At 43.0% G+C, this 15,296-nt stretch overlaps 1 protein-coding gene across 2 annotated transcripts in view; it reads right to left on the bottom strand.

Moving 5' to 3' along the window:
* Positions 1-3,018: 3,018 nt before the first annotated feature.
* The window catches only part of FIGNL2 (fidgetin like 2), a 109,639-nt gene continuing 97,361 nt past the window's right edge, over positions 3,019-15,296 (bottom strand). For both annotated transcript variants that reach the window (XM_077328612.1, XM_077328614.1), the window contains one exon: positions 3,019-13,613. In XM_077328612.1, coding sequence (XP_077184727.1) covers positions 11,443-13,613 — 2,171 coding nt within the window. In that variant the 3' untranslated portion in view covers positions 3,019-11,442. The remainder of the gene's footprint in view (positions 13,614-15,296) is intronic.

Raw genomic sequence — 15,296 nt, 5'->3', positions numbered from 1 at the left:
CCAGTGGTCTGATTCAGTATAATGAATCCTGTTCCAACACAGAAACCTCCAGGCTTCGTTATTTTATTTTATCCAGGAAGAAGTTCAGTTCTCTATGTTGCTTTCAGTACAAAGGCTGACAACACTGACAACAGATCACATTGGCCGTTGCTAAGTCCTTTTCCCAATCTACAACAGAATATAATAACAGGAACAAATAAATAGTCCTTCTGTGGAATACTAGGGCCATATTATTAAGCAGGTTGCCAAATTTTGTGCTCATGTTCTTAGCACATGGGAAAGACAACTTAAGCTTAAGTAAAGGTGTTTTAGAGGAATTTTACTATGCATTTTTATAATGTACCTATCAATCATGCAATTTTAAATATTTTAAATTTTGTATGGGTTCTCGGATTATGTAAATTCTGTGAAATGTTTTTTTGCTATGTTTTATCTGGCCGCAGTGCTGTATTAAATAAATTTGAATTTAGTCTAAGTCCAGAGTTGAGTTAAAGGTAAAGGCATCCCCTGTGCAAGCACCGAGTCATGTGTGACCCTTGGAGTGACGCCCTCTAGAATTTTCTTGGCAGACTCAATACAGGGTGATTTGCCAGTGCCTTCCCCAGTCATTACCATTCTACCCCTCAGCATGCAAGCTGAGTACTCATTTTACCGACCTCGGAAGAATGGAAGACTGAATCAACCTTGGCTATTGGGATCGAACTCCCAGCCTCATGGTCAGAGCTTCAGACAGCATGTCAGCTGCCTTATCACCCTGTGCCACAAGAGGCTGTTCAGAGTTGAGTTACTGGGACTTTAAAAAAAACCTTTATTGGTGTGATGCTGCTGAAGGCCATTGGGTTGAATGAGTAGTTTCATTTAAATAAATACTGACAACAGATCCTCCATGCAGGAGTTTTCCTTCCACTTTCCTGGCATTAGCCCCTCACAGTGACCACTCTAACAATAGAGGGCTTGCAGAGGACATTGCTACAGTAGTAATTGCTATAGCACTATAGCAGGCTTTCTCAACCAGGGTTTTGTGCAACCCTGGGGTTTCTTCACAGCCCTGGAAGGGCCCCCCAAATTGGTGGGAGTTAATTTTTACATATTTTTAAATTTGTCAAACATTTATTGGGTGATATGACCATAAAGGGTCATGTTGACCTGCCCCCTTCCCCAGTGACCAATGATAGGCCTGAGGGGAGTGTGAAGGGGATGGATCCCAGGTTGGGGTGTCCACAGCTATGCTTCCCAACCACATTCTGCATGAACACACCACTTCTGGGGTTTCTCAAAGCCTGAAGAATGTTTCAGAGGGTTCTTAACGGTAAAAAAGTTGAGAAAGGCTGCACTATAGCATTGTAGTGTTAAAGCATTTTTAAACGCTCTTAAAAGCCCTCTAGTGGTACTGTGGGAAATCCAATACCAGCAAGAGGCTGTCAGCTGGAAAAGGGTGCTGATGTGGGTATGACCATTGCAAATGTGCATGGCAGGACTATGTGCTTGGACTGTGTCCTTTCATTAAAAATTAGCACAAAGCCCCTCACAATCTGGAACCCACATATCTGAAGGGCCTCTACCCCAATATGAAACCATGCTCTTGCTCTGTTTCTTTCCATCCCTGGGCTATACACTCTACCCGTGACAAAGCCCATGCTTTGTATGTTGCTTGCCCAACATGTGAAGGAGTCTATCCGAGTAATGAGGGTTACCTTGCTGTAGATGTTCAGAAAGAACTGAGCCCCTGCAGCAAGGCAATCCTGGTTTAATAGCTGTTTTAATAGCTTTACAGATATGTTTGACTGAGGAAAGTGAAGAATCAATATTTTAAAGCAACAAATGTCTATCTGGCTTATTCTTGATTTTGTGATTTGCACAAGAGAATTTACAGACTAATGAATCCAATGCTGGCTCCATCAACTTTTAAAATTCCTTCCCCCATGCCAGAATCTGGTTGGCTGCTTGGGAGAATGAAACATTGAAAAGCACACACATACTTATTAATTCCAGAACACTGGAAACAAGAATTATTCTGGGGATGGAGATGGGTGACTGTGACATCACTGGTACCAGCCAATCAGACCACTGCACAGGGGGATCATCGGAATTCCAGCTCTTAAGGGGGAAAAATAACCTGATACATTCTTAGAGATACAAGTTGCTGTTCACAGAAAAAGGAAAGAGCCACCACTTCAATTGAAAGGGTATTGACCTAGACTAGAGCTACCTACAGAACCGTAGTCCATGTGGCTAATAGCGCTGGAAGAACAAATAAGTGGGGTGAACATCATTGTTTGTGGTCTAATTAATGTTTACATCCTTTTGCAAGCACAAAGAACAGGCAGGATGGCCTATGAAACTTCCTTCACATGATCTGATTTCTTGAGGACAAAAGTCTTCAACTGAAGGTTTACCAGATGTTCTTGTGTGTATTTGTGTGTTTGTGTGGGTGGGTGGGTGGTCTTTGGGGCTCGTTTAAAAAAAATAGTGAAAATATCCTCTTTGACGGTGAAAGGCTTGAAATATTCCTAGTTAGTAGCAATGATCACAGATTAAATAGTAGGGGTATTTAAAATGAGATTTGTCCTAATGATCACTTGGCTGAAGTAGTTGGAAAATATGACCTCTTTCTTGCATTGCAAAATATGGTACCCTTATTCAATTGTACACGACTTTGTCAGCTTTCAGCCTTGACTATAAGGTTCTTCGTGTGCCGGTACATTCACAGCTTCATTAATTTCTAGAAATGCCCTGAATATTTGTTTATTTGGTTTGCATTTATAAAGATTACAAAACAAAGGGTACATGGTTCTCTACAAGCATGTCAAAGAACAGATTGAACCATATATCTTCATCTCAAATATGAAAAATCATCCATTTTCCCATTCCTATGCCAGTGATCTCCTGGATATGACTTCGCAGAACTGTTACTGATTTAATAAGCCAGATCCCTGAGTATGCTTGTCAGAATTGTCAGTGAGATCACAAAGACCCATGACTTTGGGGTAGGATTAAAAACAAAACTTCTCCAGCAGCTTTTCATTCCATGTAATCTCTTTAATACTGTGTAATACTTCTCTTTTTAAAATACAGTATTTTCTGAGGTAGACCATTACAGTTCAAACGCATTTTTTTCAGACATTAATAAGACATGAATTAAATACTTTCATGTACAATATGTTGCAAAATGAGGTAGAAATGGTTACAGAGGATGTACAAAGTCAAAAACGATTTATTTTTAAAAGTCTTCAAAAATTCCAGTACCACTTTTTGAAGGGGGAGGTGACAAAAAGAGAGGAGCGGTCTTTCTGTGAGAATTTCCAGTGACAGTACCAGCATGATATCTAGAGAGTATACCCACAGCTATGACCTGTTTAAAATTAAACTCTACTGGTATCACAGGACCTTGAGTATCCAAAATTACTAATATCCACGCAACAGTTGAGCTTGGATGATGAACGTATGGACACACTAGTCTGCTAGTGGCTTGCTGATCTCTAGCTTTATTTACAGAAATGGTTTAATGTTTGTCCCTTCAGGGAAGTGTTTCAGAGGAGCACTTCCCTTCAGGGAAGTGTTTCAGAGGAGCAGAGGTAGGTCTGCTGAGATCCCCATGTGATCCAAAGGGATACTGTGAGCTGGTCAGTTCTCCTTGTAGCTCTGAATGACTGCAAAGTGTAACTGCAAACACCACTCCCCTGTGCCTTGCAGAGTGCCCCCCCATGGCATTCACCTGGCATTACTCACCTTTACTATCTTACTGAGGAGACCCTGATAAACACAGAAAGACCCTAGAGTTTGCCAGAATACACAGCCCAAAAGTCACTGATCCACATCATGAGAAAAAGGTATGCCTTAATACACAGCATGTGTTTTTATTTGTTGGGTTGTTTAAATCAGTGTTGACAGCATGTGACTTTAACCTGAATCTTAATTTAAGATTCTTAATTTAGGGTGACCAGATTGTCCCACTTTTGGAGGGACATCTGGGGGTACCTGGCAAATTGAAATGTTGAAATTTGAAACATATATATTACAATACTATTTTTGCATTCTATGTGTTCTATGAAACTTTTTGTTGCTCCATATAGACCAGATTTTTAATCAAGAACCGCCCCCCCCCCCCCGGTCAACGGTGTCCCGCTTTACCAATGTTAAAATCTGGTCACCTTAATCTTAAAATTAATCTTAAAATACTGCGAATCTGAGCAGAATGACCCTCACAATATACTCACAAGTGGGTTCTCCCTCTAGACTCCTTCTACTATCATCCAGGGGGGATTTCCTTTTTAAAAGGTGAGGCAAGTCAATGGCTTTGTTTGGGACAGTTTTCTGTAACTGGAGCATGGGAATGCTTGAATACTATTTGGTAGTGACTCTATGCTCCCCACCATAGATTCATCCATGTTCAAAGGGGCTATTTCTGGTAACAGGCTTAAAGTACACTATTAAGCAAGAGCTACCAAGTTAAACATGTGGCCTGCAGACTTTGGCATGAGAGATGTGAGTATGCTATATCAGGCACTGAAGTGCTTCTTTTGAAGAGCTCACTTGTAGTAAACACGCAGTTAACTAACTATATGCAAAAATAAATGAGATACTAGCTGCAAACAACAGGCAGTAGACATAACAGTTGTTGTTCCACAACTTTAAAAGAAAGGTGGACTTTTCAGTGAAGTGAGCCTGAAATGCCAGAGAAAGAAAGACACACACACACGAAGACACTGACATCGTTTAACAGAAGGATTGAAAATATTAGCTGCAGTGAACTAAAAGATTTGTTTTTGAGAACGCTCCACTGTACAGCTTCCTAGATGGAGCTACCAAAGTGGACCAGAAATCCAGATCAGTGGAAATGAGGCTGTTAAGAGCCAAAAGCATACAGACAATAAACGTGCTTAGCAAACGTACCCTGAAAAAGTGTAAACAGCCTGATCTGCTCTCCCTTCTTCATGAGCATTATGCAAATACACAGCCCTTCAACAGCACACGCCCCCCCCCCTAAAAAGAGGAAGTACTGAACCTTTCTAACCTTCTGAACTACTCTCAGGCTCTCCATTTGTACAGCCACAATTTCCTTCTACCTCCTCCGCCCCATGGAAGCCAGTCCCATCATCCAAGATAGCTAAATGGAACATCCCTATCCAGAGACAGCATACCTGAATATTTAAATGCTGAGGTCAAGCAACAGGGCAACACTGTTGTCCTTATAGGCCAGAAACTGAATAGTCAGCGGAAGTGGAATCTGAACCCCAAACACCAGCAGACTTCCCTGAGTCCCTCTTCAATCAGCTCCTCCAACAGCACTTCCATTTTGATTCATTCCTACCTGATTCCCCACCACTGTTTCCCTTCCCCTCACTTGTGTCAACAAGACCCTCTGGACCAGCATTTCTCCTATGCAGACTGATCCTGCATTAGCCCCAGGGCTGCTTTCTTGCCCTCTTGCCAATTAAGAGTGAGGCTCCTTCCCCCAGCCTTCCATGCAAGACACAGATGCATTTGAAAGACCATGCAAAGATAAGACTAGCACCAAAGGGAAAAAGATTCTGTTTCTCTGCCTTTATTTTTGCTGGCTTTCTATTTGCAGGGAGTTTTAACATAGAAGAGACATTCCAAGACTGCTGTCTGATGATGGTGTAGTCCATTCTGCCGCCTCTGCAATTTATAACCTTATTCCCAACTAACTCTCCTTCATGGGTGAACCAGATCAGAGGCCAGCATCCATTTTCAAGGAACAGGAGACCTCAAGTTTTCAGCAAAAGCAATACACCTGCGCTTGTACTTTTCTTACCTCCCCTTAGGATGGCAGTGCAGATTGCTAAGCACTCTGTAAAAGAAGCCAATAGTCATCTTTCTCTCATCAGAGGACTGTGAAGCCATGGGACAACCAGTGATTCAGGCAACCTGCAATTCTTCTACCTTTAGGTTTCTTTTTACTCACAGAAGTTGTTGCAGATAATTTAATGATGTTGTTTGGGCAGATTTTTTTTATTTTCAAGGGTGCTTGTCTTGCAAGGGGTGATTTGGTTTCTGCAGGATAAGGCATAAACAATCAACGGTAGGTCTTTTGCAGACATTCTTCAGAATAAAATCGTAAGGGCTAGAAACTTGTTCAGAACACAGAAGCCATTATTTTCAGATATCTGCACCACACATTAAGCAATGAGCGTGGATTCGCACTATAGGAAGGCCCCTCCCTCACTGCAGCCTTCTGTGTCCAGTGACATTGCTTCTGAGGAAATCTGAGAACCCTGGAAATAGTGTGTCATAGACCATTTATGCACTGGAGGTTTCATGCCAGGCTGCAGGCTGGAGTTTTAGTCGTGGCAGGTAGCCCCACCTCTTCCTGCACCCACATGGGGGAGCATTTGGCCCGGTGTACCTCCATCGACCCCAATCTGTGCTCCTGCATGGGAGGTGGGGCAGTGAAGTTCCCAGTGCATAAACGGTCATAAGGGAGACCAGGAAGAAATCGTGTTCTCCTCTTTCATAGATGGAAAAGCAACAGTGACCATAATTCTTAGTCTATGCCTAAAGTGGATGTCACTAGCAACTAAGGTTCTGCATTCTTCTGGGTTCACATACTTTCCCATGCAATTGCGTATATAAAAATGGCTGAAGATGGGCGGAAAACTACTTTCAGCTGAATTTAGAAGCTTATGATCAAGTCTTGTCAATAAAGGAAAGCTTCAACCCTACCTCCAAGACACTGGCATACTGCCACGCGGCCCCAGAGGAACAGGGGCTTTCATACACGCTAAATATTGCAGTTTGACGCCACATCAGTGACTCTTTGTGAGTGGATTTCGCCATTTCACATAGTAAAATCCAATTCCAGAGTGGATTGAAAGTGTATTATTTAACGGGTGTGAAAGCAGCCAAAGTCTCAATGGTTGGCATGAGGTTGGGCTAAACAAATGTCACAGAAGCAGAAACACAACAAGGAAGGTGGAATCTTACTGACCAAAACTGAGTTGATGTAGAAGTATGGAATTACGGAGATGGGCCTGCCCAAAATGTTCATGTTCAAAGTTCATGGAGAGGTAAGGAGGCTTAAAAGACACTAGCAAGCAAGAAAACAAGTGCCAGTTTTGCTCTGCAATGTTAATTCTTTCCTGTCCAAGGTTTCCATTGCTGTTTCTATGTCTTTGTACATATTTTGCCCCTGTTCTTAACTGTTTCAATGGTGTGTGTTCTTTAGAAGGTTTATTTCAATAATCTTGAAATGTGATTTTATCAGGTTTACTTTCAATTTGTCAGCTGCCTGGTGGCCCTTGTGAGGGGAGAAAGATGGCATATAAAATTTGTAAAATAAATAAATAAAAATATGTGGCTTTTGGCGGGTTTAAGCTTCTCCTCTCCCCAATTTCCCCTTGCAGTTTTTCCCCCCTGCCTTCTCCCATCTATGGCTGGAAATAAGACTGTCTGGGAAGAAGATAGTCCTGTGTATGATCAGTGAAAAGGGTTAAGAGTCCCCCCACTCAAAAGTGCTGGTCTCCCCTGCTAATGTCCTGCCTCCTTCACATGCCTAAATTGCCATCCATTGGCGAATACACTTAGGAAATCGGTCTTTGCCACAAAGATGTGCCATTCTGCGCTTGATCTGTAATTCTGGGAAGCGTAAGTATAAGTGCCCAGTTTTAAGCTACTTCCTCAAAAAATTCAATAAATGCAGAGGCTCCCATTTTCAAGCATTTAGCAGAATCATGTGTTCTTAAGCATTAAACAGTTTCTACAAATCGGACCCAGTAATTAAACACCTTGAGGCAAGTCAGAAAGAAAAAAGCAGAAAATGGGTCTATCTTAAGCAGTCAAGAGTGAATGAATGAGAGATTCCTACACTAAGGAGACAATCTTTTCCTATGAAAATGAAAGATTGGGGGGGGAGTACTTTTCCAGTGATGAGAGGTATATAATTCCAAAATAAAGTGCTATCATATTTTCTTACTATAAAAAAATTAAAAATCGACCCACCTGCCCACCCACCCAAAATTTATGCCTGATTTCTTTTTTTAATGATATCCGACAAGAAACAAAACATCAAGGTCAATTTGTTCCTGGAGAAGACTTCCAAAGATCATGCTCCAAAGAAGTACCCACCACATTCAAATCAAAACCCAACATTTCCCCTGAAGTATAATTTAAGTGGACAAAATGTCATAGTTTTGATTGTCCCAATAGTCCAGGCTAGCCCGATCCTATCAGATCTCAGAAGCAAAGCAGGTTATTTATTAAACTGAAGAGTTAGCACAGCTCCCTTGATGACTTTTAAAGAGACTGGAGTGAAATCACAGGTTTATAGCGGATGGTCACTTTTCAAATCACATTTTTAAGGTATACATTTAAAGGCCAAACAAGCATCAAAGGTTCTCTGTAATACTCTTTTCCCCAAACATTTTTGTTTTTTTTAAAGAAAAAGCAGCCATGGATAGAAAATCAGAATCAGGAGTGGGTAGGGCTGTTTAACCCTTTCTGCCATTTGTTTGTTCAAACATGCTCCACCCTCACTACTTTTCCACTAGCACAGAAAAGATTCAGACCAGTGTCTCTCTGCTGGATGTAGTTTGACAGTGACTAACCTGCAAAGCGGAATATATTGTTTACCCTTCCTCTCTCCATAACAAATATCCTGTGAGGTAGGTACGTCTGAGAGAGCTCTGAGAGAACTGTAACTGGCCCAACATAACCCAGCTGGCCACATGTGGAGGGGTGGGGAATCAAAGCCAGTTCTCTAGAACTACTACACTCTCAATAGAAACCGGCTCTCAATAGAAACCATTAGAAAATGGCATTAGAAGCAACCAACAATGGCCTGTCAAGAAGAATGTTCTTGCATGGCTCCTAAGCAAGATGTACAGGTCCCCAAGCCAACATGGTTTACTATGTACAATAGAGTAAAAAATTCCACAACCCATTTTAAAAATAAATTTAAACGTATGTAAAATGGCACAGGAACTACATGCAAGTTTACGCAACTTGTCATAGCCAGCCACTTACCAATCAATACTCATGGCTCTAGCACCGCCATTTTCTAAAAGCATTTTCAATTACAGTGGAAGCTACCGAGGGGAGAACTGTGGTGTCATGTGCAAACATAAGTGAGAACTGAGAACAAGGTACCTTGACAGAAGCAGGCTTGGTTCCCAGGGGCTGGTGTCATTCAGGGCATTCATGAACCTCCCTGCCCCTCTCAGCAAATATTTCTCCCCTTACCGTTTTAGAAAGGCAACAAAAAGTTCTCTAGTGATGCAACAAACTTATGGACATGAAGGGATACTAAAGAAGACGTGGAGAATAGCCTCTTGTGGATGGTCTGCTGCTGTGGCACAATAGGGAATCACCACACAGAAGCAGCCACACTCTCTGCATACTGAATGGGACTGCACTCTCTCACGCCAACCCCACTGGCAGTTCTACCAGAACTCTGTGAATAGGAAACAGAACCCAAAGATGGCATCTATTCCACTCCTCTTCCCCGAAGTCTATCTAAAAGCCCTCTCTCTATAGCAATAACCTTTTGAAACAGAATTAATCTACATAGAAGCTTCAAAAAGAACCTCACAGTTTCTGAGTCAGAGGTATTTGCGACTGGCCACAGATGCAACAATCCAGGCTCAAAAATATGAGAGGGAAGGGGGACAGGACTTCCAGCACCACCCCAGAAGCAGGTCCAGGAGAACTTTGGCCCTTCAGTAAGCCTATCAGTGGAGTCCTTAGTGGAATTTTACTCTTCTGTGCCCAATGGACTTAGAAGGCATAATTTTGTCAATTATTATTTTCATAAGCAATGTTTATACTTGTATTACTCGAAACTATTAACCTGAATGACATAATGCCTCAAAAGGCCATTTGCACTTGAATGAACAATGGTTGGGAGTTCGAATGTGAATCACAGTGAGAAAGGTTAGTCAAATGAAGACTTCCTTAAGGAAACGTTTGCCTTCTACTTACAAAGTTGACAGGTCCTACCTTGGCACACAAAACAGGTAATGGGTTTTAAGAGACTCCACAACAGCCAAGCAACACAGACTACTGTGTGGTAAACTGGCAGTGTGAACAACAGGAAACAAGAGCCGTTGCCAGGTACAATAGCACAGGGTCAGCCCAGAGATCCTTAGTGTGAGAAGAGGGCTGCTCCAGATACACAAAATACGATTTTCATCTGCAGAGTGTTTAAACAGGGGTGTCACCTTTTAGAGAAGAAAAGTGTTCAGTACAGTTTCACAGTCTCCCTCACACCCTTTACAAATATCACTGTAGACAGGAATATGCCATAAATACTCATTTTTCGTCAAATTGGGGAAGCTTAAACTGTTTTTTTCTTGGCTTATTAGGACCAGATTGGAAAGTTCCTGTTATTATAGAACATAACAAAGGAAAATGCTCAGAATTTGGACATGGAATAGAAAGGTTCCTTCAAAAAGTGGTACGAGCCATGGCTTTATAAACTACAACACTAAAACTTCTTACCATTTGAAGACACGTTACTCCACCAAAATGCTATGGTAAAAATGTTTGCCTTACAAAACAAATAAAAAGTTATGGCATAACATATTGTGAAAAGCCCCTGAAATACATTCAACTTTCATCTTTGTAACAACTTCAAGTTTACTCTTGTTCTCCTTTAAACTGGGACTAAAATGTGCATTAAAGTACATTTGTAATCCCTCCAGATCATTTTAATTTTCCTTGAGTTTTTTTTTCTTTAAACAAAAACATTCTTTTTTGTTCTGAGGTAAATTATTTTTCCTGAGTAGTTAAAAAAGAAAAAAATCACTACATACATTACAAAAAAAGGCCTAGTACATTAAACGGTCTACATTTTTAAAAACAAAAATTCCAAAACCCCTTCCCTCAAAACCCATTGATGCCATTTGCTTTAATAACACTGCTCTCAATGGCTTTAAAGAGCATCTAGGGTTCAACTTGCCCTAGGAATGGGTCTATTATGGTATGGGGCACTGAATGACCCATAGTGCCATTCCAAAGGAAGTTAAGGAGCAAAGAGAAATATTCAAGAGGTACGGTATTAAAAAGGAATGGGGAAGGGGGACAATACCTGGCTGAACACTTTACAATGCTGGTATGGAAAGGGCTGACTGGGAAAACAGATTAATAATAAATAGGTTATCCTGAGTTCATTGCGCAACTACTTTCCATTAACATAAGAGACCCAACAACCACCACACAGTCAAACTTTCAGACATTTTTAGAAAACAAACAAAAAAGAAAGTATGTTAATCAATACAGGGAAGTTCTTGCATCCAAAACGTGTGACTTTCCAAAAGAGGAGAATGGCTCTTCACCCTTCTCCGTTTTTCATTGGCAGGTGGCATGCCATTTCTTGGAAACTCAGCACCACAGAGATTCACCAGCAAAAGGAAAATTTAAAAAAACCTCAAAGCCCTTAACAGCTTCCACTTGAGAGATTCAAGGTCAGACAACAAGCAGCAGCCGCTAATGTCGAGAACCATACATCTTATCCCACTCCATATACAAGTCCAGCTCCTTCTGAGAGACAGCAGGGTGGATCTTGCAGAAAATGCTTTCAAAATCCTTGTAGGACGTGGGCTGAAGTTGGCCTGGCAGGCTGTGCAGCTTGTTTGCCCCAACCTGCTGGCAAAGCTGGAGAAGTTCACTGCCCGAATAACTCTCAGTAAGTTGTACAATGGAGGCCATCTCCCTCTCACTGAGACAGTAGTTTTGCTGGGCCAGAGCATGGTGCAGAATCTGCCGCCTGGCAATGCTATCTGGTGGGGAAATATAGAAACGCTTAGCGAACCTCCTCTGGGTGGCTTCATCGAGGTTGCCAGGCCTGGTGGTTGTTGCTATGACAACCACATTCTGCTCGCCTGAGGTAGCAAGGTTATCAAGATAGGAGAGGAGCTGGGACTTCAAGATGGCAGAGTCTTCCAGCAGAGATTCTACATCTGTGAGGAGGACGACAGAAGGCTGACGACAATTGGCCACAAAGAAAGTTGCCTGCAGGATCTTCTCAGCTTCAGCCTTCCATTTGGAGACCAAAGCTGTCCCACTGAGCTTCAGCAGGGTAGATCCCAGTTGTGTAGAAATACACCTGCTCAGCAGGTTCTTCCCTACACCACGGGGCCCAAATAGTAAGATGGTTTTTGGTGGGCGGCTTACCCCAGTGTAAGCCCCTGGCCTCAGGATGGGCCATACTAGCTCTTCTTCTATGACAGCTTTGACAGGGACTTGCCCAGCGATGTCTGTCCACTGTACTGGTGGGCCACAGTCAATTATTTTGTTGTTCACCAACTCCAGAATGAAAGGGTCCATTGCTTTTGGCTGCTCTTCTACTGTCTGGTCACTGTTGTCACTGTTAAATGTTGGTGGTTTGGGCGGCATCCTGAGAGAAAAGGAATCTCCCCCATGTTCACCATTGGCAGCTGGAGGAGTGAACTTCTCAAAATTCTCCCCAGGTCTCAGTGGGGCTTCCCCAACATTGTAAGCTGGAGAAACTAGTCCTTTCATGGGCTGGCTGCTGTATTTCCCTACAGGTTCCTCTGAAGCCACTGTTGTCACTGCTACTCCTGATCCTGCTGGTCTTTTGCCCCCTTTGAAAGGCACCTCGGAGCTTCGGTTGAATCCATTCCCTCTACATTCACCACTGTCGGACATCTGATATGGGGACTTTGGTTGCTCATAGCTGTATTTCCGATACCTGCCTTCACTATCATCCTCACTACCAGTGATATCAAAGGCCTTCCTTTTCAGAGAGCTCCCTGACTCACCACTGAGCGGAGGCACTGCGAGGGGGCTCTGGTAGCTGTATCCAGGGACCACAGGGGGTCGAGAGGATGGGGGAATGGGAGTAGGGGCAGCAATACCTGAGGGTAAATATGAGGCTGATGGATGAGGAGGATGGATGGTGCCATAGCTAGGCTGGGACGGGTAGCTGCCTGAGGCATAGTTGTACATAGGTCCTGAGGAGCTGTAGCCGGGAACAAGAGTTGTGGAAGGATGGCTAGGTTGTAGGAGGCCTGAGCTATGCAAGGTAGAGGGGTGAGGAGGTGGAAGCGCTGAAGCAGTCTGGCCGCAGTAGCCTGATGGCAGGTAGGCCCCAGTGTAGCCTGAGGGATACTCCTGAGATGCCCCGAGAGTTCCAGAAGTGGTGGGTCCTCCACAAGAGTTACTGGGATAAATTGAATCAGAGAGATTGCTAGGAACTACAGGGGAGGTACCAAGACCATTCCCCGGAGCAACAGCAGGAGGGACAATCCCTTTGGAGCTAGATAATCCATCGTGCATTGGAGTCAGAGGGTAGGCCCCTTCTGAGGTGTGTGCCATCGGCCAAGGCTCCATCTCACCCTTCTGACCATTGAGTGGCCCAAAAGCGCCATCCCCATAGGTGTTGAGTACCGATGGCCTGTCATAGGGAGAGTCCAGAACTCCAGAGTACTTCTCAGCATACCTCTTCAGGAGGTTGGAAGCAGTCAGAGCAGAGATGTCATCATTAGCCCAGGCATAGTTGAAGCGCTGCCGGCTGCTGTGGTAGAGGTCAGACTTGTGGGCAGGTGAGGAGGTGGTGGAGGAGACATCAAGGTGCTGCTCCGGCCACTGATTCAGAGGCTGAGCATGCTCTGGTGTCCAGTGCATCTTTGACAGAGCTAGGGAAAGAGGAAGAAAGAAAACAAGAATCAGATGTTGTCTGGTAGGAAAACAGTCCTACAAAATCACAGAATCATAGAGTTGGAAGGGGCCATACAGGCCATCTAGTCCAACCCCCTGCTCAACGCAGGATCAGCCCAAAGCATCCTAAAGCATCCAAGAAATGAATGTATCCAACCTTTGCTTGAAGACTGCCAGTGAGGGGGAGCTCACCACCTCCTTAGGCAGCCTATTCCACTGCTGAACTACTCTGACTGAGAAATTCTTTTTCCTGATATCTAGCCTATATCGTTGTACTTGTAGTTTAAACCCATTACTGCGTTTCCTTTCCTCTGCAGCCAATGGGAACAGCATCCTGCCCTCCTCCAAATGACAACCTTTCAAATACTTAAAGAGGGCTATCATGTCCCCTCTCAACTTCCTTTTCTCCAGGCTGAACATTCCCAAGTCCCTCAACCTATCTTCATAGGGCTTGGTCCCTATGGAAGGAACCTTGGTCCCTTGGACCTTGGTCCCTTGGTAATAAGTACTGGGGATAACCATTGGCTTCATCTTATTGTCACTGATCACTTCCCCAGAATTACCAGCATACAACGCATGGCAACATTTAGCAACAGCTCAGTTAGGCTGAAAATGAGTTACTTGTCCAAAGCTACAGAGTGAATTTCATAGCTGAAGACCTGGTGACCAATGAATTCTTTCCAATTAGTACTCAATCGGCCTCCCTATAATTCATTCAGCAAATGAAACATTTTGAAAAACTGCATCTTTCCATGCAGACTACAAGACTGCAGAGATGAATCCTTTTAGACATATGTCCAAAATATGGATAAAGCATGGCAACAATCCTTGACCACCAGCACCTTCCCTTGAGCTATTCACAGCAACCCTAAGATTTATTTCCTAGTTGCGCAGGGCCTGTTCAGATTCTCTCAGTGTAAACTAGGATGGCTTTGGGGAGGGATACCGTCTGCATCATTGTACAGTTATATTAAATCTCATTTACCATTTTGTTGCAGGGGCCCTTTGAGAGGTACACAGTCTACATGGGTTTTCAGAACTGCAAACAGCCCGGGGTTGATAACGAACTTGGGTTTCTTCTAATGCTCTCCTCCTCCCATCTCACAGGCCATTTCTGAACCGGTTAAAAGACTCCAAGTATTAGTAGTGATTTTGAAGATGACCTGTCTTGCTTCTCTCCATTGCAAAAAATGCTTATTCTTGTTCTCTACTTGCAGTCTCTAAATGAACCTCCTTTCATTCATTTTATTTACTTCATTTATAACCTGCCTTTCTCCCCAATGGGGACCAAAGCAGCTTAAATCATTCTCCTGCCTCACAACAACCCTAGTCCAACACTTGTAATACTAGACAACACTGATTCTCTGTCTGTAAGTCAATGCTGCTGACTCTATTCAGGAGCCTCTGATAAGGGACTCATCAAAAACTGTAGTCCAAAAATTATTATTTTAAAAAAATCTACCAGATAATCTCTTATATATTTGTTGATGATCTTAAGGGATTTGAAGTTGGCTATGCATATCTCTGGTTGGCTGCCATTCTGTGATGCCAGCAAAGAATTTCCTTTATTTGAATCCCGAAAGCAGAGTTGGCATTTTAAGGACATCTCACATTAATAAGGTGATAAATGGAAGGATAACTGGATCTACAGGCATGTGGGC

This window comes from Paroedura picta, chromosome 3, assembly GCF_049243985.1.
Source record: "Paroedura picta isolate Pp20150507F chromosome 3, Ppicta_v3.0, whole genome shotgun sequence".
NCBI lineage: Eukaryota > Metazoa > Chordata > Lepidosauria > Squamata > Gekkonidae > Paroedura > Paroedura picta.
Note: the sequence above shows the minus strand (reverse complement) of the source record. Positions and strands in the feature narration are given on the sequence as shown.